Consider the following 13827-nt stretch of genomic DNA (forward strand, 5'->3'; position numbering starts at 1 on the left):
AATGTTATACCCATTTTTACAGACCAGTAAGCTGAGACGCACAGACAGAGTTAGTGTCAGTCAAAATAGGAGCTCAAGGAAGTTTTACAGTCTAATCAGTAGCCAAAAATGCTTTTGACATTTTGGGTAAAGAGGCATATTTCACAATGTAAAGACTGGTCTGTTTACGTAGATGCACTTCTACAAGGTATCTTTTTCAGATGCAGTACAGAAAAGCCTTTTAATTTTCATTTTATTCCATCATGCAGGATGTGATCACAATGACACTCAAGATTAAAGGTAGAAGCTTAAGCATGGCCTCTTGGGCATTTGAATAATACTTTTTTATTGCTAATATTCATTCTTCCTGATCATAATAAAGGGTAAAGAAAATAAATTAAATCATCATCATCTTCATATCTTGATGTGTGATTTGGCTATGAACCACAGTGACTGAATTTAATATTACTAAAATTAAGAATGTTACACCTGTAGTACATCACAAACCACCTAGAAGTTCCAGTCAAAGAGCAGGTTCCCACTGTGCAGCACATTTTAATTATTACTAGTGGTTACTTCCGCCTACAGAAAATAGCATCTCTTACACGAAGGTCTCTCACCGCACAAGGAGAATTCGCTACCCTACAGGTGATCTGGGACCTCCTTTCCCTGGAATCCAGAGGAATTAATATCCATCCCAGGTATTTAGTGTCAGCCTACTTTTGATACTTCACAGATTTCTGTCTAGTAATTAAGGATGAAAGAAGCCAGTGTCCCTTACTGAACCCAGCTGTGTTGGAGAACTTGCTGAGAGCTATTGTTAGGAAGAGAAATGAGGTATTCTTTCCCTATAGTGACTTGGCAAAAGTAGTCTACCAAACCAGCCAGTGATCCTGGGTAAACAATAAGATTCTAAATTAAAGGACAGAAAATAAAGCGAGAATAAGCAAAGAATTACTATTCATGGACTTGCTTACTCATCAAAGCATGGATGGATGCAGTTATGCCAATATAAATATGTGCAGAATGTATGGTATGGTGTATCTAGATACCTTCCTTACTTCATCCATACTAGGAGCTGTACTGTCACAACTGTTTTGCATTAAAGTATCACATTGCTGACAGAGAAAGAGTATCATAAATGCTGTGCAGCTGGAGCTAAATGTGGTATTTTTCTTCTGAAGTTCAGCTGCCCAATGACCTACCCCATGCCATCCACTCTTTTCAGGGTGTTTTTTTTCCTTCATGTTGCTATGTGACCATTGGCCAATTGGCAAGGAGAGGAAAGAATTATCTGGAAATTTAAAGTATTAAATCTGCAGTGGTTAGAATGGATTTTTTCCTCCAACAGAGATTAAAGAAAGTGTGTGCAATCTGGCTGCATCTGAATGCCAAAAGAAATATGACAGCTCTTAATGCTTGGGAAAGGCTTTTTTAAAAAATGGATTAATTTATTTATTTATTTTTTTTTTTTTAAAGTCTTGTTTCTTAAAGAAACAAGGCTTAGGAAATCACACTCTGTCTGCCAAACATTTTCAGTAATTTTTGAACCTGTTGCAATTCCTGAAAGAATTCCAACCTAATCTGATCAAGGGCTAAAGGGCTCAAACATTTATGTCCTCACTAACTTTGTGAAAATCATGGAATGTGTAAAGGAAAAAGATCAAAATTAGGATCTCTGTAGTTGGAAAGGCTGAAGCAAAACCTCTAGCTATCCATTACGTTTGCCATGGCCAGGTGATCAGCACATGCGTCTCCAAATTTTTCATGATATACCTGCCTTTCATAGTCATGGGTCTTCAGGTGGCACGTGGGCAGCGTAGGAGCAGAGCCATGTCTTCATGGTTATGGGTACATGGGAGAAGATACAGAAATGCCATACCCAGGTACTAAGGCTGCTTTAGCTCTGCTGCTTGCGGAATAACTTCACTTATTTTCTACTTTCACCTCTTGTCTGGCACTCTTCCTTTCCTAGAATAAAATAAATAATTCACTGGCTACCATTCTCATTGCAATAGATGTGTTCTGGTTCATGGCTAAGACCAGGAAAAGGGAAATCTCAAGAAAATATGAGCCCTTTGACTTCAGGAGCAAATCAGGCCAAATTAATGAGAACAGATTCATCCATTGAACTCTGAGAGGAGCTATTCTTGACAGGACAGACTTTTTCCTCCCCTCTTTTTAAACTTCCTTTTCTCCTCTTTCTCTTTTGACTAACCCACGTGAAACCGTTTCTCTGGTTTCTGTCTCTTTTTCTTATAGCTGCCTTGTCAATTCACGCTCACCCTGGGACCACAGATCTCTCTCTATTGCCCCCTCTGCCAGCCCGTTATAGGGAAGATCTAGAGGAGCAAAGACAGTTATTTTGCCAATTTCCCATGGGTCTAGTTCATTGGACGTTGTTTTGCAACTGTGAAATATTGAATAAAGTTCAAGAGGGGAAACTATTGATACTAAAAAGGAATACATACTTTTGGTAGAGTCTTTTATCTTAAAGGTAATACAGGAAGGAATTCCTGGAGGAGACGTGATTACTACAGGGACAGAGGGTGGCAAATTTACTTCAGGTATGGGATACTTCTAAGATACTAGTATTTGTTCCTTAGCTCCATACATGTACATACATGTACAAATGTCCTTTTTGCTTTCTTTTCTTTATTCCTGGTACTTTGTTCTTGCACGTACTTTGAGTTTAAATGCAGCTTTCTTCACAAGATAACCCCTATCAGGGCTGCTTTTTTTGTTCTGTACAAGATTGTAACCCCTAGTTCACCTGAAGCCCAAGAAACACGAGTTTTAAATGCCACGCACCTGCTAACAAAGTTGAACTAAAAAATTAGTTTACTGCGTTTAAGTGAATGGTGCTGTTTGAATTAACCTGCATTTTAAATAGGGATTATCCATCGCTGAAACATTTATAAATCACTCATTTCATCTTTTTGAAGGCTTCAATCTGAAACCATAGAAACTGAAACCCTTCTGGTTTTGAAAAAAAAAAAACAACCAACAAACAAACAAAAAACCCAGCAGCACTCTTATGTTTTTTTCACTGAAAAAAAGCATTTGAAAGTGTTCTAATAAATTAACGGGGCAGGGCTGGGAAGGGCAGACTGCCCTCAGCGGGGTATGGGAAGGAGAAGGCGCACAGGAGCGCCGCGTTATTCACACCGCAGGAGCGGACCGGGGAACGCGGAGCCCCGTTGCCTTCCTTTTCCCGCAGCCACCTCGGAAAGGTTTGAACGCCAACACGAAGCCGACCCACACGATGAATTATCAACCTCCAACTTACACCAGCAAAAGCCGAACACGCCGCCGCAGCCCTGGCCGGGGGCTCCGCGACCCTCCGCGACTACAACTCCCGTCGGCCCGAGTCGCAGGGCCCCCGCACCGGCCTGCCCCGGCCTCTGCCCTCTGAGGGAGCCGCCGCCGCGGAAACGGCCGTTTGCTAACTTTCGCCAGCTGGGCTGGCCTAAGCCGGGAAAGGGGTAAGGAGCCGTGTGTCCCCCTCCCCGTCCTCCGGCGGGCCGCTGTGCCGTTCCTGGGGTGGCGCCGCGGCGGGCAGCCCGGGATGCTGGCGGGCCTTCCTCGGGCGGCGGCGCCACCATCGCGCCTCCCTTTCTCCAAGATGGCGGCGCCGTTGGCGGTAAATTCGGGTAAGAGGAACCTGAGCATGGGGTCGCGGCTCCTCCTCCTTCGCGATGGTGCTGTTCGCCCTCTCTCCTGCTGCCCGCCAGCTGGTTGGGGGGCGCCTGTCCCGCTCCCCTCCTCAAAGCCCGTGGAGTGGGGGGTGGTGGCACTGGGAAGGCCCGGCGCGAGGAGGCGGTGCGGCCGGGGCGGCGGTGGAGCTGGCAGGCGGTGGAGAGAGCGGCCTCCCTGTGGGCCTCCTACCGTGCGGTGGTGCCCGGGGTGCTCAGGCCTCGCAAAGGTGATGGAGGTCTGGGGTCAGAGCTGCCGCCGTGCCTGGCCGATCCGGGCAAGGGGTGCATGAAGCTGGTGATAATGAGACAGTAAAGGCCACCTTGGTTCGAGAGGACTGTGGTAGCTCGGTGTATATGTGGTGGAGCATCGCTTCTGTATTGTGCTCATCTCTTAATGCTGTGCGCAATAAAAGGCAACAAACAAATACGTCCTGAATTTTGCTCTGTTCTAGAGAAGAGGTCTGGAAACGTTGAGTTGGTTTCTCTCACACTGAGTGTTGCTAAGGATTAGGAGCCCCAGGGTCCTTTCAGAGCCTGTCACAAGGAGCTGTTGTGGGTTACTAAGGCAGCACTTACCCAGTATAACTGGAGAATAAATCTAATACAAAAAGCAATGACTAGATGAATAACTTAAGAGGTAATCTGGTTCAACACTCCTTCACTTCCTCCCACTTAAAGCAAGGCCAGCTCAATTGGGTGGCTCAGGGCCTTATATAAACTAGTTTTGAATACTTGTAAGGATGAAGATCCTCCCAGAGGCCTCTCTGGGCCTCTGTTCCAATGTGTGACCCCCTCACAGTATTTTTTTCTTTTTTTAAATCTTTTTTTTTTTTTTTTCCTCATGGTTAATAGGAAGTTTTGGTATTGCAGCTTGTGTCAGTTGCTGCTCACCTTCTCCTGGGGTACCTCTGTCTCTGTTTTCTGTGAATAGTGCCATTTGGTAGTTGAAGACAACAAAGCTCCCATCCCTCTTTAGCCTTCTTTTCTTCAGACTGAACAAGGTCTGTTCTTCCAGCCTCTCCTCATTCGTCCTGTTCTCCAGCTCCTTATTTCAGTGTCTTACTCTGGGGAGTCCAAAACTGGACACAGTACTGGAGTGAAGGACTCCAGAGATGCCTAAGATGCCTCTGACGAAGGACATCAGAGATGCCTAAATAATCACTTCCCTACACCTGCTGACTGCAACTCTATTAATGCAGCCTGGTGCATAGAGGCCTCCTTTGCTGTGAGGATGTGCTCCTGACTAGTGTTCAGCTTCCCATCTGCCAGGACACTTAGGTGTTTTTCTGTAAAGCTGCTTTCTAGCCGCTTGGTCCTCAGCCTGCACTGTTGCATGGAGTTATTCTTTCTTGGGTGCAATATGTTGCATTTGCGCTTGTTAAGCTTCGTTAGGTTAATACAGGGAGAATGGAGACCCTGTGAAAAGTGGCTGTGACTGGAATATGGGCATGGCCAAAAGATCTGTAACTAAGGTGGTGTATGTCATAGTGACTAGTTAATAAAATTAAAAGCTTCATTCCTGTGTCAAGCAAAGAGTAAATTTTAGAGAGAATATACTTTGATCTAATGGAATCAATTACATCCCTGCCACCTCATAGAAAAAAATAAAGCAAAGGCGCTTCATTTGAAATGTGGCTTTGTTAAAGTGAAAATTGGAGTAGTTCAAATGAGGCTATGCTTTATTGTATAAATAACATGGCAAGAGAGTCTATAGCCTTTAAAAAAAAAAGAGTTTTGCACCTAAAAGATGAGTTAAAAATTAAAGCAGATGTGGCACTAGAATTAATGAAGATTTTACCTTAGGTTATAGTATGTCCCCCTTTGTGGGGACAGACATAGTGTGGTTAAGTCTGTAACTTGGCAAAAAGTTCAGGTATAAGTGTCAGCTGCTATTGTTGCCAAAAAACAGCAACCCCCCCCCCATCCTTCCTTACTGTCCCTGATGAGATGCTCAGCCTTTCTAAAACTAATAATAATAGAAACAGCATAAGTGGGGAAAAAGTCAGCATGGTTGCTAAAGTCCAACCTTTTTTCCATCCCAGTTGCTTATTCCTTTCTCTGCAATATTCTGTCTTTGTGCTAGCATAGTTTGTGCCATCACAGAGCAAAGTGGGTTGTAGATGAGATCCTGCTGAAAATAAATTATTTTTTTGGATTAGTTTTCACTTAGAAAAGTTAGATCCTTAATTTGTTATAATGCCTTACAGTACATGTATTTGGGCTGGTGTAAAGTAATTGTGTTGTTAGGGACAAGAGCAAAGAAATGGGTCAGGGAAATAGTTGAACAGCTTTTGGCAGGCGCTGTGGATTGCTGCTGGTGTTTATTTGACTTGGTAATTTCCTAAGAGTGAAAAGACCATTTAGAGTGGAAGTAAATCTCTGAACTCTGAAGTTATGTGGGAGAACCAGTTAACAGTCTGGAGTGTGAAATTATTTGTCCAGTAGTAGCTATTTTTAGTGCATCTGCCTAGGCAGGGGTAACATGGGGTGAATAAAACACTCTGATGTTTAAAAAGGACAGGGGATTTGTCCTTTTTACAGGCTGTTCCCTCAGATACAGCTCTACTGGCACAGCAAATCGCACGTGTAGTTTTTGTTAGTGCTGAGTTTGGGGTGAGAGGGTTTGTTTTGGTTCTAGCCTTGTTTTATGTGGCTTCTTCCTTTGCAACAGAAAAAAAACTGACAGAGTTTTTGGGTAGTTTATTGCTGCTTCCGAGACATCTTAGGTAGTGGTAAAACTGACTGAAACCAGGGGTCTAGCTCTCTGTGACCTGCTCTTGTCTCCATGCTCACTCGCTAAGCTTTGAATTGGCTTATGCTGCATTATTATTCAGGGCATCCATGTAGCATTTTGCATTACTTTGAGGTCGTGTCTTGACTGTATGAAAGAGAGGGGCATCTTCACATCAGAGTAGCTACCTTTTGCTTGCTGTTTTAATGTAAGCAGCCTGGTCAAGTCAAGGTGCGGGTATATTTGACTTTGATGCACCTATTCAGTGTTACTTTGAGGGAGAGAGCTGGGAGAACAAGCTACTTGAAGATAAAATGTTGCCCCTGTACTTGATTTTATACCACAATATTAACTTGTACATTAAGGAGGGGTGGAGTTAAGCCATTTTTAGGTGAAATGGTAGTGGTTTTGTGTATAGGCTAGCCTGCAAGGCAAAGTTCCATTTTTATCGTTTCTCCAGAAACAAAGCCAGTTTCAGAGGTTTCTGCCTCTTACTACCCGCTTGTTTTTTCCCTCTGCGCTTCAGGCATTGCTCTTTCAGTTGTTTTAATGGTTAGCAGGGCTACTTTGTAGCCCGTGTTAATGAAATAATCTGATTTAAAAAAAAAAGATTGGAAGAACTCTGCAAAATGTTGCTGCTTTTTTAAATTCGCATCATTTGACTAACGTGACTTACAGTGCAGTCCATCAGAGTTGCAGGGACATTTAATTAAGCAGGTGTGTGTCTGGGAACAGGTGGCTCTGAATGAAGGAGGGCAGCAACCTCTTAAAGTAGCTTTTCCACTAGCAAAATTGTAGGGTGCAAAAACCACTGCTAGTTTGTAATATCTTTGGGTCAGGGACCTTCTCAGTAGATGCTCAGAAACACATTACCTACAATCAGGAAGTGGTTGTTATGTGCTAGCTTGTAGGCATACTGAATACAATCAGTAATAAATTTATCTAGTGTTTAGCAGTGATTTGCGTTGTGTGGAATCTGAAACTTTCACAAATACAAATGATCTCTAACAAGGGAAACGTTTTGATACTTCTGTTTAATGTGGGTCTTAAAATTTCAATTTTTTTTTTTTTTAACAGGATATTAGTACTAGCTGGTAAGAACAATTTTTTCATCTGTAAGGTTTTCAGTTTAGACAACGGTTCTGGCAGAAGTCTGAAGATTAGTGTGGCATACTGTTTTCATGAGACCCGATGCAAATAAGGAAACTTCTAGTGCAATCTTCAGGCTACAGACTTTGGGTCCTTAATGATACAACTTCTAGTGAGGAAGAAATAATTTCAGCTGTATTACTGAATTCACATTTGAATTATGTAGTATGCTTTTTTTTTTTCCCCCCAGTATTGAGGAGGAGGAGAGATTTGCATTTCTAGAGTAAGGTCAGATTTATCTTTAATAATAATATATTTGTTTGCTAGCTTCCAGAAATAATCTAGTCTTTTCCAAATGTACTGAGGTAATTATTTATATTGATCTGTCTATTTCTAGTGAAGGAAATTAATTTCTTTATTAAGCTCTTGTGTAGAATGTTAGCAACAAATATGTCTTAGGGATCAGTAGTACTTGTTTGTTGGGTTTTTTAAATTAAAATGAGTAAATGTGGAAGTAAGTGTTTTTAGGCTTATGATTTTTGTTGTAATACTGCTGTTAATCGTATGGTTTTGGTTTCAAATATATTTTATTCTGCACAGTCTGATGCAATGATGCACCAGATTGTGATAGCATTGCTGCTCATTTTCAGTCGCTCATATATTAATATTAGATATTCCTTTGTTTTGGAGCTTTCTGTCAAAAATGGAAAGTGGGAAGCCTGCCTTGCTGAGCGTTCTGGTTTCAGCTGAGATGGAGTTAACGCTATACCAGCAGCTAGTAAGAAAATTATGTTTTGGATTTAGGATGAGAATAATGTTGATAACATACTAATATTTTAGTTGTTGCTAAGTAATCAAGGACTTTACAGCTTCTCATACCAGCCTGCCAACAAGAAAGTGGGGAGGCACCCAAGAGACTGGGAGGGGATACAGCCAGGAGAGCTGACCCAAACCAACCAAAGGGCTATTCCGTGCCATATGATGTCATGCTCCGTATATAAAGCTGGAGGAAGAAGAAGGAAGTGGGGGATGTTCAGAGTTAGGCCATTTTGTCTTCACAAGTAACCGTTACACATGGTGGAGCCCTGCTTTCCTGGAGATGGCTGAACACCTGCCTGCCGATGGGAAGCAGTGAATGAATTCCTTGTTTTGCTTTGCTTGTGTGTGTGGCTTTTGCTTTACATGTTAAACTGCCTTTGTGTCAACCCACGAGTTTTCTCACTTTTACACTTTCTCCCATCCCACCCTGGGGGAGTGAGCGAGCGGCCATGTGGTGCTTAGTTACTGAGTGGGGTTAAACCACAACACTGAGTTACATCCAGATTCAAGGTCTGCTGTCCAGTTCTTAGTTATCCTTTAATCTTTTCAAAGTGGGTGAAATTTCGTAGGCATATAAGGATGCAAGACTACACATAGAGATTGTATCAAATATCTTCATAAGAAGACTTTCAGCCCCAGAACTTGGCTGCATACATGATCTTTTTCTGCTTCTCTAGCTCCTTAAATGAAATTAGGCTTTATATCACACCATTGTTATTTTTTTTTGTGCCTTAAGAAGGGGAAGTATGCTTTGCTTGATGGGCATAACCGTCTATACTGTCAAGCTGAGATTAACAGTAAGTTACAAAAATATCCTTATTGAAAATAGTATATGTATACTTTGCTTCCTTTGTTTCTTTCTCCATTTCAAATACTTTTTTTTTGTTTTATTTCTTCTTTTAGCTGCCAGCTTGTGGGGTCCATATAAGGACATATGGCAGACTGTAATGAATGCCATTTGGAAAAGGCAACCTGAAGCTATTCATCGCCTTGACCAGGTTTTAAAGAAACACAAATCTGACTTCATTTCTCTCTTCAGAAATCCGGTACTGGACTAATGCTCTATTGTGGAATGAATTGGAGGGTTGATGATTTGCTCTGTGTTGTATTGTTGGATTACATACCATTTAGGCCCTGACCATTCTTTTCGTTTTACGTTTTCACAGTACATAACACAAATTTGTTATTGCAATCTTGTTCTTCTGTAATACAAATAGTTTGAATAATACATATTTGTGTCTTGTACAGGATAATTTTATCTACAACATATTTTTTTTCCCTTATTACTTGAATGCTATTTTGAAAGGAATAGTAAAAGTATCTGATGTTCCATTAGTCAAGTCTTAGCTTTTTTCGCTACTCTTGTGTGTCTGAAATAAAGCACAAAACTATTTTGTTTGTTTTTGGTCCACGTTCATGCTTCAGTCAGGTTAATGAACACATAGAACAGGTGAACACATGAATTCACAAATTATAGAATGTGTCTTGTTAGGAATGTGAGATGATGTGGAGAAGCGCACTGTTTCTTGGCTGATGGATCACAAGGTAGCAACAGAAATATGTCTTCTTTCAGTGGTGTTACTTTTGAAATAGTATATGGCTTTTTAAACTGATAGGTCAGAAAATTTAACAGCCAGCTATAGAGTTTTGTCAGTATATTTTAGCATCTGAGTTTAATAGAAAAAAAGAATGATGTAGAAGATAATGCTTTGGAGTAACGCAGCAGTTCTGATTAACAGCCCAGATTTTTTTCATTGAGGTGATACCGATTCCTGTTGAGAATTGTATCAAAATTTACTTTCAGTCTCTTAGTAAACTAAATGTCATCTCCAATTTTCTAAGATTATTTTTGCTACATTCCCACAACGAGACCATTGCTGTGCAAGTGTGAAGCATTTTTAGGATGCCTTTACTATCTCTGTGTTTAAAAACACTGATTTTGTTTTTATGATGACAGCCTAACCTGTCAGAACTGTATTTGTGAGGAAAGATTAATGTATAAAGCTTTATTCAGTATTTGATCTTGCCATTTTGAGTAACTTCTGATGCTTGCTTCTCTTGCAGCCAAAGAATGTACAGCAGCATGAGAAAATTCAGAAAGCAAGTACAGAAGGGGTTGCTATCCAGGGTCAGCAGGGAACTAGGCTTTTGCCAGAACAACTCATCAGAGAAGCCTTTATCCTCAGTGACCTCTTTGATATTGGAGAGTTGGCAGCTGTTGAGCTCCTTCTAGCTGGTGAGAAGGGAAAATATTTAAGAGCTGGAGAAATACAACTTAAATAGGGCTTTCTTATTTAAGTGTGTGCTTAACATGAATGCATGATTCAGTTGAGGCCTTAGCTTCCTAACATAGAATGTTCTTAAAAAGAAATGTACTGTCACTGGAATGTAATATGATAACAGTGTTCTGAGCCATATTTTATGCAGCAGAATAATTTGAGGGTTTTTAATGATTTACTTTCTCTATCACTGAATTAAAAAAGTTTAAAAATAATTGATTGAGAGTTTTCCATAAAGCATCGTAATAGACATTGGTTCTTCAAATTATCTAGTAATTATACATTGATATGTGACTGTATTTGGATTATAATCTAATAACTGATTAGTAAGAAAAGTATTCTGGAAAGTGATACATGCTTTGCACGTAGGAAATTTATTTCAATGTTACTGAAGTATAATTGTTAGTAGTTATTACTGTTTATTTTTGACTTCTAAATTCATTAAAGTGATAGCTTGCTAATTTGTCACCTTTGGAAAGCCATCTTGAAGTCAACCTCACATTGAAAATTCAAGTTCAAAATAGAAATTAAATTCAGACAGACAATTTCATTTTCAATAAAGAAAAGATATTTTGCTGGTAGTTAGCTTCAATTGAATATTCAGATGCGTAGATATCAGTTGCAAGTACCATTCGGACTAGGATACTTATGGACTTGAACTTCTATTTCTTTTAAATTTGTGGATATTTTTATAGTTTAATGTGAATTTTAATAATAGCACCCAAAATTTCTGTGATTTCTTGGTTGTGACTGAAACAAATCAAAGTGATAGCGAATAACAGTGGCTGTTCTGAATGCCACATATATATTTCAATTAGAAATACAAAGCTGGTATCAAAATGTGTACGTTTAACTTTCTGTGACTACTCTGTGCATTTTCATTCAATAGGAGAACACCAGCAACCTCATTTTCCTGGTCTTACAAGAGGTCTAGTGGCTGTTCTATTGTACTGGGATGGAAAAAGATGCATTGCCAATTCACTACGAACTCTCATCCAGTCACGCCAAGGCAAGACGTGGACTTTGGAACTCAGGTCTGTATTAGGGTGATGAGGTGATCAAAGCTCTTTGCTTTGATTGCTTTTAGGACTGATTAATGACTCAAGGGAATACGAATATTCTCAAATATGTTTGTTTCTCATAACCTGATGCAGCTGCTTTCATGTTTGTTTTTTAAGTATAGTATTCTTTTTTTTTCACACATACTTTTATTGGATTATAAGGATATCCATTTTACTTTAAGTTCTTTAACCTTTTGGTAGTGTTTTGCTTCAGACACCCTCCCTGTCAGTGTTGCTCTAACTAGTGATGATTACTCAGTATTTCAGAAAGCAAGTTTCTGCCTTTGCTGTGTTCTGACTTCCCATGTCCTGCAAAACAGAGAATTGTGCTCCTGCCTTTACTTAAAATAGATGCACTATCTACTGGCAAACGTAATACACTATCGTTTTTTGACTTGAATAAGAAAACAGTGTGCACTGTTTAATTACAATGCACAGTGATTGCTTGACTAGAGAAACATTAAAGATGCGTTCTAGTGTAAATATAAATTCTGAAACATAAAATAAATGGTTATTTTAGAACTAGCTCCACCACCCCAGTAGGGTGTATGTAATTGGACAATTGCATTTACTAGTAAGAAAGAGGCTGAGAGCTTGTGAGTTATGTGCATCTTATGTATAGTACTTTTTCCTTTTGGTAGAAATCTTAACGAGCTGATCCATGTTGTATTCTCATATTCCATGTTCTTGAAACTAGTTACCTAAAGACTTTGTATCTATTCAGCATAATATTTTGAGAGGGCACTGTTTACTGATTAGCGATGCTCGTTTAGTTGCTTTATGTATGTTATGTAGCTGTACATTTTCTGACAGCAAATATATTTGATGGGATTTGTTATTTGTTGCTTTAGACTTCCTTTCTGACTGGCAATAGTGTGATTAATTGTTAAATTTATATTCTTTTCGTTACAGTCAAGAATTAATATCCATGACAACGCGGTTTACAGATGACCTAATGGAGCAGGGTTTGACTCAGAAGATCCTCACTCTTGTGTCTCACATTGATTTGAACAATGAGTTTGATAAACTCCAGAGAGAGCGAGGATTGGGCAGTGAGAAACATCGCAAAGAGGTAAATATTCACATTTTTTTTCCAATTTTATTCTAAAGGCTGTATATTAAATCATCTACTCTCACCACTACCATTATCAACACTGTTGGAATAAAAATAGCAAAATAAAATTCACAAATTATTAAAACAGCTTGAAACCAAGTCTACTCAGGCAAATAATGCTCTTTTTGATAATCCAATTGTGTTAATATGAACAGAAGCATTTCTAATGGTGAAGTGAAAATTGCTTGAAAATGAATTGTCATTTTTGTAATCCTTGAGCTTAATTGAGACTGTTGACTAACTGCAGAGTATATTTCTAGTAGAAAGATTTTAAACATTATTGTTTTAATTTCTGAACTTCTTTGTAATGGGCGATCTCTCTAAAAATTATTCTATCTTATAATCAGTCAATTTATTTTCCACCAAAGAAAGAACTACTTTTACATCTTTGCTATTAATCTACAAATTATGCAAAGAATATCCTTCTGATTTACCTTAAATTACCTTAACTTTACCGCTAAAATTCACTTAATGTTAGACCTTTTTTTTCCTTCTTTTTAGGTGAACTACCATATTTCCCCCTGTATTCATTACAACTATTATTCTCTTGGGGTCTGTGCTCAAATCTCTTGCTGTGTTAAATGTTGAAAAATTTTTATCGTCATCTGTGTGATTTTACTGGAGGTAGAAGGCTTATAGCTCTTTTTTTTTTTAACCAGGTTCAATGGATGTAGGGGCAAGAATGTTTTTAGAAGCTTGTAATTTAGCTAAATAAAAAAAAAAACCTTAAAAATAAAATGTCTCTAATAGCCTTTTATAATGGTCTTTGTAAAACTATTTTAACTTCTACTGTTTTCATAAAACTAATAAAGCAGTTAAAACTTAGCTCTGGGGGAGCAGTGAAGTAAATGAAATAAATCTTTGACCTTGTTTGAAAACGGTCATTTTTGGTGTAACTGTTAGAAAAAAGACAAACTTTTGTTTTCAAGAGCCTTTGTGCTTGATTGTATCATAGCATGCGATATTTTGCCAAATGAAATGGAAAAAAAAAATCTTTAGTATGAAAATGCTTGGTAGCCATTATGTTGGGCATGATATTTTTTCCATACATAATAGG

General features: G+C 39.2%; 1 protein-coding gene across 2 annotated transcripts in view; it reads left to right on the forward strand.

Annotated features, from left to right (window-relative positions):
- The first annotated feature begins 3604 nt into the window (after positions 1–3604).
- NUP205 (nucleoporin 205) overlaps positions 3605–13827 on the forward strand; it is a 51869-nt gene continuing 41646 nt past the window's right edge. For both annotated transcript variants that reach the window (XM_074166595.1, XM_074166603.1), the window contains exons 1-5: positions 3605–3632; positions 9220–9362; positions 10381–10552; positions 11485–11629; positions 12569–12728. In XM_074166595.1, the coding sequence (XP_074022696.1) occupies positions 3605–3632; positions 9220–9362; positions 10381–10552; positions 11485–11629; positions 12569–12728 (648 nt within the window). The remainder of the gene's footprint in view (positions 3633–9219; positions 9363–10380; positions 10553–11484; positions 11630–12568; positions 12729–13827) is intronic.

The sequence above is a fragment of the Numenius arquata genome, chromosome 2 (assembly GCF_964106895.1).
Source record: "Numenius arquata chromosome 2, bNumArq3.hap1.1, whole genome shotgun sequence".
In the NCBI taxonomy this organism is placed as follows: domain Eukaryota; kingdom Metazoa; phylum Chordata; class Aves; order Charadriiformes; family Scolopacidae; genus Numenius; species Numenius arquata.